The sequence below is a fragment of the Geospiza fortis genome, unplaced genomic scaffold, assembly GCF_000277835.1.
Source record: "Geospiza fortis unplaced genomic scaffold, GeoFor_1.0 scaffold66, whole genome shotgun sequence".
Lineage (NCBI taxonomy): Eukaryota > Metazoa > Chordata > Aves > Passeriformes > Thraupidae > Geospiza > Geospiza fortis.
The window spans coordinates 4,676,770-4,691,232 of NW_005054312.1; the positions used below are offsets into that span (position 1 = coordinate 4,676,770).

The 14,463-nt window shown below is 40.0% G+C and overlaps 1 protein-coding gene across 2 annotated transcripts in view; it reads right to left on the reverse strand.

Annotated features, from left to right (window-relative positions):
• Window positions 1-14,463, reverse strand: part of EXT2 (exostosin glycosyltransferase 2) — a 73,070-nt gene extending 58,607 nt beyond the window's left edge. The window contains exons 1-6 of one of the 2 annotated variants that reach the window (XM_005419479.3): window positions 14,314-14,463; window positions 12,217-12,776; window positions 11,967-12,056; window positions 7,128-7,244; window positions 3,826-4,021; window positions 353-492 (exon numbers count right to left, since the gene is read on the reverse strand). In XM_005419479.3, the coding sequence (XP_005419536.1) occupies window positions 353-492; window positions 3,826-4,021; window positions 7,128-7,244; window positions 11,967-12,056; window positions 12,217-12,752 (1,079 nt within the window). In that variant the 5' untranslated portion in view covers window positions 12,753-12,776; window positions 14,314-14,463. Of the gene's footprint in view, window positions 1-352; window positions 493-3,825; window positions 4,022-7,127; window positions 7,245-11,966; window positions 12,057-12,216; window positions 12,777-13,960; window positions 14,056-14,313 lie in introns of those variants that run through there. The other variant, XM_031055739.1, reaches the window with a different exon arrangement.

A 14,463-nucleotide genomic window follows, 5' to 3' on the forward strand; every position in this document is an offset into this window, starting at 1 on the left:
TGGTGCAATACAGAGACTTTGCGTTTCTGTGATGCAATATTTAGTATATATTTTCCTTAAAAGAGCCTGAATGGAAACCAGTCCTCATTGAATTCAAGCACAGGATTATACAGCAAATCTGTTTTAGAAGAAAAAATAACGAGCTACAGTCTAATCAAATGCTCTGTCATATCAGTCTCATTTATTTTCCTTTCCTATTTTTGATGCATGATAGATCAAGAGCAAAGACAGTGTGCATCTTACTCTGTGTCTCATTTCCTGTAACCCACAGTACACACAGATTTGATTCAAATCACTGAGGCAGTGAAGTATCTCAGGCAGTGGTTCAATGTACAATAGTGAGGGCACAGACCTCTTCCAGTCCAGAACCTCAGAGAAAGGTAAAATGTAGGAGTCAGCAATGATGACTGGGACACAGCCAGCTTGAAGAACATCACTCAGAACTGCCTGTCCCAGGCGGGCTCCACGTAGAACAACACAGAACGTAGACTCCTGTCAACAAATGGTATCCAACACACAGATGAGGAAAAGAAGGAAATGTTATATTTGCATTATGTGTGTGTAGGTATACATGCATTATGTTTTCCTGCCCTTCCCTTCATTAAAAAAAAAAACAAAACAAAAAAACAAGTCAAAAGGAAAACAGAGTTCCTCTGTGCAATCAATATATTCTGAATTATTAGCTAATTCAAAATAATTTTACAATTTTATCTTCCAAAGGCTAGGAAAAATATCATAAGTGGAAGAATGAGAAATGGACTGGTAGGACAATTCTGTGCTTTATTTTAATGGTCAAACTTTAGAATTCAGTCGAGAAAACTCAAGGAGAAAAATAAGTTTAAAATATTTCAAAGGTTTGGCACAACAAGATGAGCAACAATTAAGATAAACTTATTTGAGTATAAACTGTATGGAGCCAACTTAATTTTCTTCTGTTATAAGGCAGTGCAGCTCTATGGATAGTAAGGAAGTATCAGATTTCGTATCTCATGTCACTTGACATGTTTGGCAGCATTTTCACATGCAAATTAAGAAATCAGGGGCTAGATAAAGCCCTTATAGGCTCCACAGTTACAAAAACTCCAGTTACAGAACTCCAAGTATAAAGTAATCAGCAGTGGCTCACAAGTAAAACAGTGATGGACCAAGTAATCTTTCCTAAGTACAACAGCATTCAATGTGTCCCTCAGTTAACTGAGTAGCAGAATTAAGACCATACTTACTAGACCTCACAATACCTATGATTTTGTAGGATTAGCAGGTATAATGGATACCAGGATTAGACTTTGACATCATATGCAAAAATCAACTAAGAAATACTGATACATATAGAATTCAACACCTAGAGAAAAATACCAAACTGCACAAATATAAAGCATGAAGTAACTGGCTAAGATTTGCACTTCGCAGAAGAGGACATTTCCTACAAAAGAACAGGCGAAGAAAAGGTATTAATGGCATAGAAATGTGGTACTGTTGAAAAAACAAACCACTCCATCCAAAGGTAATATTACAGTCCAAAAATATGTACAATTGAAGAAATCTGAAGGATTCGCTTACCCTTCACAGTAACAAAAGACCTCAGACAGAGCAGGATTCAGTCTTGGGCGGAGCACTTCCAGTGGTAAATAAAGGATGATTACTTACCTTGAAAGGAAATCTACAAGGAAAGATCAACTCTATCAATGCTACTTATACTGAAGGAATGAGGGCAGGAGGAAGGGAGCTTCAAAGATAAAAAAAGTTGTTGCCGAGAAGAGTATAATCCATTTACTCGTGTCCACAACACATAAGACAAAATGCCCTGAGTTTAACCTCCAGCAGAGAAGACTTCTTGACTATGTTGCCCTCACCCTGTATTTAGGGACTTTGGTGCTCACTGCCACTAAGGAATCTTGCTACCGATTCAAGATCTCAAAATAAATGCTTGTAGAGTTCAGCTACACAACAGGGAAAATCCCAAGTCAGTATTATCCCTAAGTTTAAGAAAGAAAAATTATAAAGTTGATACAGGGATTCCCACAGATAAGAAAACATTTTTCCAGCTTGTGTTCCATGGTCTGAAGTAAAGGAGCCAGAATGCTCAGCAGGGCAGTAAAACATCAAGATGAAATTAGGAAATACAAGGGGTTTTGCTGGCTCTTCACTTGTCTCTTGATGCAATCATAAGACCTCTGTTCATACCCATAGAGCACTAAGAGCCTTGAAAATCTCATCCAAGAGAAGACTGCAAACAGGAAGCATTAACAACCCAAAAGTCCAAGAGTCTGTCTAGAAAGACATCTGTAAAGGCAGTGCTGGAAAGGATGAACTGTGATCCAAGACCCCCTTCCCCCACTCTCAGACAGGAAGAGAAGGAAAAGAAGGGTGTGGGGAATGGAAGTAGCTGAGAAAATGAACACACATTTTAACCATTGACTCACTAGATCACACAGCAGCAGGTGGAAGAGACTAGTAAGGCCTGGGAGAGACAAAAAAGATAAAAAAAAAAGCCCAGATGTGGACACACATGCTCATCTGCCCAGATAACCATTTTTCCTGTCTAGACAAAGGTTACTATAAATACATCTCTTCACATCACCACTGTTATCAGCCAGACATTCCAAAGGGAAATGCAGGGGAAAGTATTTTAACAATCTCGGCATGTGCCAGCTCTCTTCCGAGTTATAAAATCATATATAGCAAGATATAGATAGAGATTCCCTGACTTGCCATCCTTTAGCAATTCAGTCTGTATTTAAAGAAATAAAGCAAACAAGTTTTTTTTTACTCAAAGTTTAGGACTCACGGTGACCCTTTCCTCCCTCTCCTCCTCCTCCACATGGAATTTTAAACGTATTTCCTACAAAACATAACAGGAGGGGTGGAAACTTTGGCTTTCCTCAGCTTGTTTGTTATTTTACCATCATTTGCCAAAGTTCAAAGACAGATTATGTGCTGGTGGCCACAGACAGAGCACAGTGGCCTATGGCATAACTCACTTCACCACACTGCATGCCAAAGCACCTCTGTTAGTGAACTGCCAAGAGACACAGGGGTCTGAGAACACTATCTAGTTTTATCTTCACTGACATATCAAAAGGCCTCTGGAAGTTGGGCCAAGGCCATGAAACACATTTCACCTAGATGTTTTCATAGCTGCATGCTGACAAGCCTTCTAGCTCAGTCTGTCATATCTACACAGATAGTTTTGTACAATTTAACTACTAAGCTGCATACAAAAAATGTAATCTGACTAACTCTACTTAAATGTAACACTCTTGCTGTTTAAAGTTCATTTTAACCTTCTATCCAATTGACAAAGCCATCTTCAGCTCCAAGCTTCATCTAGCAAGGCCTGGATTGTCATAGCTGAGAAATTAATTCCAAATTCATGCCTGCTGAAAGCTCTTTTGCCAGCTATTTTGGAAGGTGTAGATTCCAATGTTCCTCTCCAGTTTTGAAGTGAGCAACTTTATCTGCTTTCAAAAGATTTTCCTTCCCTTCCTCCATTTTAGCATCCCATTGCTGTTGGATTTGACAGTATCCTCTGTGTAATTTCTTTTAAGTTTACATGACGCTGTCTTGTGTTACTAAATACCATGACCAGTCTCATATAATCATAGTCTGCATATAAGTTTGAGCACATCGTTTTTGGCCCACTTAAAAATATGGATAAAGTTAGGATATAATACTCAAGCTAACATAACAAATTATGCAGTTTTAAAAGATATCCAGCATATTAATTAAATACAAGGAAGTACCCTACCACTGCTAAGGAGGAACAGAATCACAGCTAAGACAGACACCGCTGGGAAGAGGAGTCTGCAGGACAGACAGCCTTACCTGAAGCACCTGAGGATAATCAAAGACTTGATTCTTGTAGCAGCGCTTGCGAACCACAGGGACCCCATCTGACAGGTTTGTACATTTGTCCAGGACCAGCACTGACTCCCCATTCTCAGCCTGAAGAGCCTCCAGCTCCAGGCGGTACTCTGGGTGCAGAGCCATCTGAGATGAGAGAATGAAATACCTGCGAGGGCTGAAAAAACACAGCCAGGTCACCTGACTGCACTGCCAGTTCACTTCCAAGATGCTCAAGAACCCATTTCCTTCCATTCTGGAGAAGCAGAGCAAGATTAACTAAATGTGGACATGCTGCCAAAACCGGATTTTCAGACAACACTGGAAAGGGTAATGATGAAATATAATTAAGTCTGGGATAGCAAGTGGCTCAACATTATTTACAATTCTGAATAAATCTGTACTTGGTAAGAGTGCTTATTACATTAGAACAGGCACCTGCATTATAAACTTAGCGAAACATTATTTAGCTGCATTTTAAATCTGCTACTGATGCCAGGATTGTTTGTACTTTTGTTTGCTGTTTGTGTACTAAAACAAAGTAGATAGGACACTGAATGCTTCTAGTTTCTCCTCCCATTTATGTTCTCATGAATTTTAATTGAGAAAAGATGTTGAACTGACAACTCAGTATTTAGTATCTAGCTTATTTAGTCTTGATATGGTGACAGCAGCAATAGCACAAGTTCATCTTTTTAACTGTGATTCAGTTCTGTCCCTTGGGGCAATATAGAGGCAACATTTCCAATGAAAAGTTGAAGATCCATATGGTGTATGTTATCTCATATACTCTCAACTCCTACCATGCTCCAAAACCACGAATATTTAAAATGTGCTGAACATTTTAAATACTGACATGTTTAAAAACACTGGAGGTAAACCATACAGGAATACAAGCTCAAATTAGGTGCTTGCTGCTTAAAAAACTTATACTAATACTGGAAAATAGCATGTCATATAATTGTTATACTCATCTACTTGGGTTTTCTTTTAAAACAGGTCAGCTGAAGTCAGACTGTTCCAACCACTCCCCAGTGAAAGGAACACACATAGTGAGTGAGTGCCCTCATGCTGCCAAAAGAACACAGGAAGCACGAGGCCTGTACTTAGGGTTCCAGTTCTACTCCACGTGATGCTATCTTTAATTTAGAGCTCTGAAAACACACAAACAGACACACTTTATAAAGTCAGACCTCTCCTGCTGCTCTTCTCACCTCTTCCACTCATTTTCATGCAGGTCACTTTAGTTGCTCCAATTAACAGATGCATAGTATTTTTTTAAACATTCTTTCTCATAAGCCTCCAGCTGCTACCAACTTGCTACCAGCAGAAGTGGATTTTAAGCAATCCAATTAAAAAGGCAAGTAAATCAAACCCCCTTAGTTCAGCTCTGTAAGAGGCCTTAAAAAAAGGAAATAACAATACAGATGAGTGATAAAAAATGCATATAACCAGCTAAAGAAAAACTAGCTTTATGTGCACATTTAAAAGTTTTGCCTTGAAACTGTCATCACTCTATGACACTCAAAATCTAGCTTATCAAACATTGCTACAAAGGAAAGAACAGGCCATCTCCCAAGAAATAACACACTAACATAGTGTGATGAAAAGTTTTATCCCAAGCAAGCCTGGATTCTGGGCGGTGTGTCCATCCCATCTCTCCTGCAAAAAGCAGTCGAGGCTGGGAACCCGTCTCACTAGTAACGCTGACTGGCCACTGGATGGCACTCTGGACACCAGGCTACCCAACACAATTAAAAAAAAAAAAAGCAGTTTTGAGAAACGGAATCTCCAGCACCTTTACTGAACACAAGAACTACTTCTCTTATTTGACCCAAAAGCAGGCACAAGTTTGTCCTAACTGACTGCATTACTGTACTTGGAGCAGCCAAGAGCAACAGCAAGAGCACTGCCCTTACCAGAAAAGACAACCGAACCCAAAGACTGATAACTTTTGTGTCCAACAGAGGCTGCACCATTTCAATCAGTTTTCAATTTTGAAAATTCATATTCTCTTCAGAACACTGTAAGAAGAAAAGGACCTAAAGCTTCTACATTTGTAAACTTGATGTTGACAATGAGCAGACAGATCACTGATCCCCATTGCCTCTGTCTGCTCATCTTTTAAATCATAACAGAAGTAAGACCTTGTTATAGTGGAACTTTTCCAGCTCTGTAATTAGAAGATTTATGAAATATAAAAAGAACAACCTTCCATAACCAGTTAAAACATGTCTTCCAAACTTCTACCTCCTCTTGTTCTGAAGACATGAACAGATTAGAGAAGCCACCATTGCCAGGCTAGTTAATTTCAATGGCTAATTACACGTTCTGAGAAAATCAGTGCTTTATTTCCCAACTGTCTTGCTTTACTTCCAACTACTAGGTTCAGGTAGGGGAGGGTTGTGTTGTTTGTGTTTATCTCTTACTCCATTACTTTAAAAAAAGAAACAAATAAAATCAGTATTCTAAGCTCCAGATGTATGTATTCCCATAATCACACATACAAGTTTCCATCCTTCTTTTTTATGAGCTTAATGACAGGTCAGGTGCAAATGGTGGGTGTTACATCAGGCTGGCAAACCAGTCACAGTGGGGCTCCTCAGGGCTCCAGCTTAGGGCCTGAGCTCTTCCACATCTTCATAAACAACTTGGACACAGGACTGGAAGGGATACTAAGTAAGTTTGTCAACAACCAAAAATTGGGAGGAGTTGTTGGCTCTCTTGAAGGCAGAGAAGCCCTGCAGAGAGATTGCAACAAATCAAAGGCCTGGGCAATCACCAAGGGTATGAAGTTTAACAAAGACAAATGCCAGGCTGTACCTGGGACAGGGCAAACCTGGATATATGGACAGACTGGGAAACGAGAGGCTGGAGAGCAGTCCTGTGGAAAGAGACCTGGGGTCCTGGTTGATGGCAAGCTGAATATGAGTCAGCAGTGCCCTGGCAGCCAGGAGGGCCAGCCATGTGCTGAGGGGCATCAGGCAGCTGGTCAAAGGAGGGGATTGTTCCACTTCGAGTCCTCTGCACAGTTTTGAGCACCACAATATAAGAAAAGTATAAAGCTGCTAGAGGGAGCAGTTGGCAATTGAACCAAGACCATCACCACTGGAACCATCAGCACTGAAAGCATAATTTATTTTAATAGCAAGAGCTGTTAAAAACAACACTTACAAAATTGCCCAAGCTCACCATAAAGTTATTAGCTATATTTATATTTCATAATCATCAATATAAAATATGATATTGAATATACTTTGCACAATTCATGGGAATTACTTTACCCTGGTCCTCTTTCTGGCAGATCTACTTCTGCTGACAATGGGCTGTAAACAGGAATACTGACGTCGTAGCCTTGCCGGTAAGTCCAAGTGGAGAAGCCTCCACCAGCCAACAGAGCTCTGGAAAATACAAGAAAGTTTAAACTGAGAATGTATAACATTCAAACTCCAGTGATTCACTGCTTGTCATTACCAGAACAAGAAGGCATGTGCTCTGAGATAAGCTTTTCCCTCAGGATTTGTCAGTGGAATGTTTTCCTGCTGGTTTTAGGCTGACTTTAGTTTTTGTCATCTTGGTTTACTGCTAGTTTGGATGTAGTCACCAACAGAGTGCTTACAATTGTGTATGATCACTGAGGAATGGACCATTTTTGCATTAATATAGGGAAATCTAATCTATTGCTCTCATTGTTGCAATTTGCAAGCTTACATAACCTAAGACAATTTTAATCTGAAGAAACACATACTGAATTATTTATACTAGTTAAGATATTCCTTGATGCCTGTACTAAAATTGGGTATAGCACAACTTTCAAATTGTTTGAGACAAGCTGCATTTCAGATACAAATCTCAGTACAGTATTTTAGCATCTTATAGTGACTTTGGATGTCTCAGGACGGAAATTATTTGCAACTGTATTTTCAAAGTTATCATACTAGTGAAATTTATTTCATTTTTATATTACACAAAAATTCTATAAACAGAAAACATGAAAACAAGAAATCTGTATGTTGTGACACTGAGTTCCAACAGGAGAGGTTGCTTGTGACACTACATGCTAGAGAGCAAGGGAAAAATCAAGGACTGATAAATTAAAATGCACTTCAACCTTCCAACAGGATGACCTGCATAGTGTCTTTTCTTAGATGGGACAACCTTTTGCCACACAGAAGTGCTTTAAGAAACAGAAGAGAACAATATGTATAGAAGAAAGCAATATATCACGCAGAATTCCAGGAAAAAAAGGTTTGCTACTATCTCCTATCACAAACCAAGCCCCTTTGAAATATGCTAGTAGAGGACAACAGTTTTCTCATTGCCATTTCATGTCCAGTGGCATCGGGAATACATCATCCTAGTTCCAAAAGAAGCTCATATTCAGCTTCTTTTGTGAGACTTCTCCAAGAGCTGATCAAACTTTCAGTCCTTTGCCACTCAACAGGAGGGTGTGCTATACTTTAGCTGCTTCTGGGATACTGGCTTTGCTTAAGGTACCATATTTCTAAATTCCAGTTTGTCTCCTTCTCTGTGGAAAGGAGCAGGACACAAATACATTACTAGACAAGGCACTAAAGAAAGGATCTTGAGGAGCTGTACCCACTGTTGCAGCTATGATTACAGTGAGAAGCCTTACTGTCACAGCTCAGGTCAGAGCAGGCACAGGTCTCAGTAATCAGGACACACACAGGAACAAAACGTCAACATGAGACTGGAAGAGGCACCAACAGTCCATTAGCTAACATTCTTGTTTTCAGATATCACTGAAAGAAATCCTTGGTAAGGTGTTTGGAGAAGCAGTTTTCCACAAATGTTAGACAAGAGATTACCATTATACCGAATTATCACCCAAGATTTTTCCCATCAGAACAAGACACTCAGGATGAACACCAGTATGTTGTGCCTGTTCTAATCCCCAGCAGATGGCCCACAGGTACTTCACTTCCTGCTCTGACCTGCAGCACAATTGTTCAGTGTTCAAACACCATGATCACACTTTGCCATAAATGTGACTTCATTCAGAAGACGTACTATGATAGGAACAAAAATCAACTTGAGAACCAGATGATAAATTAAGTACATGCTGAGTTTAGGTTCCAAATAATTTCTAATTCCTTTCCAATGTCCCCATCCCCCTGCTTTTGGTGACATGTACAACACTGCTTTGACTAGGTCTCACAGTCAAAGCTGCATGTTCCATATCTTATCCGTATTAATTCAGTTACAAGAAGAGAGAAAAAAAAACGGCTTAAGTGTTACTGCTCTTGCAGTTTATATCTCCCTTCTCTTTTTTACACCCCCTCCCCCCAAACTGGGAAACCAGAACCAGATTGTTTTAATAGGATCCAGTGAAAACACGACAGCACCTCATCAGCCTTGAGAAAGCAGGTGTGTGTCATGCAGACTTTTACCTAAATAAATCCACAGGGAACCAACACCAGCTAAGTAACTCCACTTGGATTTTCATTGTACAGTGCATTAAGAGAGTAGGGATATTAACTCCTAATGTACTCAAGACAAATAATCTTTAAATTGCGCTGATCAGCAAGGAATGACTGTCCCTGAGCAACTTTTCACCACTTTTCAAATATTGAGCCTTCTTTCTCTCCATGAAGGGCTCCAGCTGGCCTGTACTCTAAATGTTTCTGTCCAACTGCCATCTGCAGTAGCTTTCTGCCAAACTTCACAAGTCACTGAACCCAATTCACGGACTGAAACAGAAATAAATAAAAAGTATCTTAGTTCATAAATTCAATTCTACAGCACCAGAATTTCTTTGCAAAAGAAATCCTTTTAACCTCATCATTGTACTGAATCCAACAGCACTGATTAACAGACAATATAGAGCTTATCTTTTAAGTTTTATGGCAGGAGATTACATTTGTTATGGCAGCTAATACTAGCAACATAAACTCCATGCCCACAAGGCAAACCTTCACCTTTGAAATTACGGAATAAAGCACTTTTACACTGCCTTTGGAAATTAGATTTAAAGATTTAATAAACAAACAACCCCTTAGTGAAGTACCTTAGCCAAGAACTTTTCCAGATGTAAAATTATTATACAACTGAACTGCCCCCTGTGTATAAGGTGTTACTTTTTCTGGATCAATATTCTGCAGCAAATTAATGGAACACAAGTCTATTAAACTTCATGATCCACTAAGTTCAACTGTGTATGATGTCTCAGACATGTTGATTAGAAGGCAGGCCACACTCCTGTGCAAACTTCACAAATATTACCTGTGGATTTCACAAGTGATCCACAAATTCCCACAAATGCAGTCCTTCTGGAGTTGTCATGGTACAGTTTAGATAAGTCATTCAAAACCAACTGAACTGTGCCAGCATGCCTTTATTTTGGCCAGCAGCTTCTCACCCTGCGATGCTACAAACAACTGTCTTTCACAGTTGTACCCATTCCTAACACCTTTAGATATTCTCAAATTAAGAAAACACACCCACGTTGCTTGTTCTGTTAGACATGAACTAAGAACTCCAAAAGGTCTCCAAAATCATACTGAAAGCTCACACTACATCACTCAGGCCTCTCCAGGACTAGGTCCACACTCCCAACTTCTTTCACAGGCCCCTTGTCTTCACACCTGTGACCTGTAGAATAGGTTCTGTACATCAAACAGCCCAACTGTTGACTGCCTACAAAAAGGAATATATTTTTTTTTCCCATCCCAAGCACTGTTATTGCCACTCTAATGTATTACAGCTCATGATCATGCAGCTGTGGACTGAGTCAGATTGGCAAACTACAACAGCTGAATGCCAAAAAAAGACTTCAGTTTTTTACTTAAATTACTCAGTTTTCCATGTTAGCATGACAAATACTTAGCAGAAACACCTACCAAAATAATAGGTTTCCTGCCTGCTAAGCCAAGGCATGCAAGGCGAAATGTAAACAGAGATTTGAGATCAAAAAGTAAAAAATTAAAAATTCTGTAGCATATCTACTACTTTCAGTTAATAAAATCAATTCTTTGATAGACACATGTATCCATAAACATGCAGTCCATGCCATTGTCAAATGAAAATTCTCCTTATCTAAGATAATAAATCCAAGTATTTACTAATAGATTAACAGACTTGTTTACATGAGACTGATTCTTGACTGCCCTCTCCAGGCTAACCCATACATACAACATGTTTCATACAGAGAAGGAAAAAGCTAAAGCCTTATTTCACATTGATGTAATTACAATGAGCAAAGTTACTCTTTAAACATGTGCAGGAAAAAAAAATCTGTTCTGGTACTGGAGGATGTTTTAAATTGTCTTTGCTGAAAAGAAATCAAGATACACTTCACAGACCACCATCTTAGCAAAGGTCCCATATCTCAGGCTAGATTTTATTAACATTTGGCAGAAGAAAGTTAACTTTGACCTTCAGGAAAAGCACTGGTTACAATGGACCTAACTCAGCAGAACTAAGCACACACAGGCTGACATATTAGAAACATCTTTAGCAACAGTATCACCTTCCTCTTATTCCAATTTTCTTTGCCTTACAACCTCCTTTCCTCTTCCAAAACTAAACTATCCTGCAAGTGAATATTGAGCTCAGAATGTATGCCTTTTAAGCTCCTGGCAAATATTTTTAAAGCACACTTGCCAGAGAATAACTAAGAGCATTTGTCCAATTACTAATATAGTCTAATTATTAAGATAACAAAAACTATTGAAATTCAGCATAGTTTTGTCAAGCAGAGGAGCAGCTTTAAAATGTCCTTGAAGCACCTTTTTCTATCAGAAAGCTGCTGCTACAATCATCTTTGAATTTCTAATTTGCATCAAATGGGACATTCTGTAAAGCATTCATAATCAGTTACACACCGGATCAAGATTCTCCAACATTACAGCAAGTCCAAGAGTTAAAAGCAAACTATCAGCCACATCCCTTATAAATTTAAGGATGGGGCTAAACTATCAAATTTCAAAAGTAAATACCTCTTCTATACAAGGCTTTACTTTCCTTTTTTGAGAAGCAAGCAAGGTGTCTATCTTTGCACAGTTTAAGGAGCAAGTCCTTTGCTACCAACTGCCCTTCTGAGCTTGTTGCTTCTTCAGTGGCACTTAAACCCAGATCTGTCCATCACACAGCACAACACATACCTATCTCTAGGAACATCCAGGGCAGTGTTATAATCTGGCGGCCCTCCAGGCAGCATATTGAAGAGCAAATGATTTGTGCCTCGATCCCACCTACAGCAAAAGAAGAAACAAACTGCAGTTAGAAAGGTGTTCTCTACATAGAGACAAGTTCTGTCAAAGCCTAGTGCATTAACTCACTGTGTTCTCCCTCCTCCATTAGACTCACTTTTTTCACTTTGAGTTCTTCACACACTGAAGTTTCAGCACATACCTGGATAACTGTGCCAAAGCCTGAGCTGTCTCTTTGATCCGGAGGGCGTTCTGATTGAGGACATCTATGGATGGCACAAAAAGGCAGGCCCGGTTGACATCGTCCGTGTAGAATTCACTGTCAGAGATGGCCGTCAGCAGCTCATTGTACTCCCTGGAAATGGTGTTGCTCACCAACGTCCCATATTCATCCACATACTTTTTCAGTGAATAGATGTACACTTTGATTTTGTTCTTGGGATTGAAGCCACATCTGTAGACATCGAAGCAGGTGTGCATCCTGCAGCTGAGGTCTCCCCGCTCAGGAATGGGGCTATCGGCAGGAAGCTTGACCACAGGCACATCATGGACACTGCGCTTTTCAACGGTCCAGTCATTGGATGATTCAATGGAGTGAGGCCAGAACTGGAACATCCCTGTGGCAATTAGGCCAAGCAGAACTATGGAAAAGAGAGTGATGTAATAGATGCGGTGCTTGGTTTTCATCCTTGGGATGAGGGCTGGACCCCGGGTGTTATATTTGGTCGAGGCACACATAATGGCATCAATTATCTCTTGTCACTACAAAACAGAGAGAGAGGTTTTAGGAGGAACTCTACAAAAGAGACACAGCTAACACAATGCAAAGAAACATGCAGTTACTCCTTTCAGGAAAGGGTCTTTGCCTCAGCAGATTGAAGTAGGCTTTCTTCAGATGCTCATGAGTTCCACTGGAACACAAGATGCCAACCAGCCCTGCCACTTGGCAGGCACCAGCTGAGGCTGATCTGCTGGGTCTGGCTGGAATGAAATGATGTGGGCCAATTAGCAACCACTAGCCAGAAAAAGGCACAGCTTGGGCAGAGAGAGGGAGAGGAAACCTCAGACACTGCAGAAGTGGTGAGGCCTCATAAGTCCCACTACACCTACAACAAAGCATAGTCAGAGGGAATGCTAATAAAAAACCAAAATGCTTATCTACAGGAGAAACAACCTGGATACCTACAAAGGGCTTATAATGGGGCATCACACAAAACTTAGGACCATGATACTGTTTCCAAGGTAAAGGTGCTTCTAAACAGAATTTCATAGGAGTCCCACCACATCTGATTAAAATGATGGCAAACTACTTCTGGCAAGAAAGACGAATTAATTTGTCATCTTTGTAAATGTGCCTTGTGGGGAACAAAAGTGTTCTATGAGCTGCCATTGCAGCCACATAGAGAAAAGCATTTAAACAGTTCACTACAGCCTGAACTACAGCTGAAATGAAAAATATGATGCAATATAAAGTATCACAAACTACTGCCATCTTTGATATTTCTTACAAGCTCCTGCACAAAGAATTGTGGTTCCTGCAAAAGAAAATTTACATTTACTACAGACTGAAAAATCAGCAAGCAACAACTTGCTTAGGTTTTCAGCTAAAACTTTCAATAATAAGTAAATTTAACCTGAATTCTCCATAATGAGAACTTTGTAAGAGTAGTAAGCATGTTTTCCATAAAAAGAATGTGAACGGTATAATTATGTGTTTTTCTTTTGGAAAAATGGGATGTTTTCTTGCTCTGTGAGCTAGAAAGAAAGTCTGACATGTCAACTGTCCAGCAGACATCAAATATGAATAAAATAAGTATAAATGAACAAAAGAAGCATGAATTTCATTATTAATCAAATGATACAACAAATTGAATTATGTTTATTTTGTGTTCTTAACAAAAGACTGTTAGGATGGGGTGGCTAATGCATGACTTGACTATACTTACACACAAGTAGCACTAAAATAATCTCAGATGCTAATAAACATTCCACTTTTAACGGCTCTTCTCATCACTTTATGTCCACAATCTGATTCTGGAGGAAGCCTCTAAAATCTCCTGTACAAGGCAATACACGTGTCATGCTGTTATCAGGACAGAGGCCAGAATGCTACATTACAGTCACCTTTACAACTAAAAACTTCCCATATGCTTCCGACTGTTAACCACGTCCTTTATTCCTCCTTCCCGACACAGCACCAGAACCAGCCATGTGAGGCCACTCTGCAGCGAGTTTTTCAATCACTCGGCAAACCGGTCCAGCCCGGAGCCCGGCTGGAAGAGCCCTCAATGGAAAGTACCTCTGCATCCACGGAAACGTTCCCTCTTACACAGCACACAATCCACCTGGGCAACTGCAAGCACGGCACAAGCTGTACGCGCTTGGAGTGCGGGAAGTAACGGGAGCAAGACGCAGCACACACGGAGGTGGCAACAGCGTGACGGGCGGC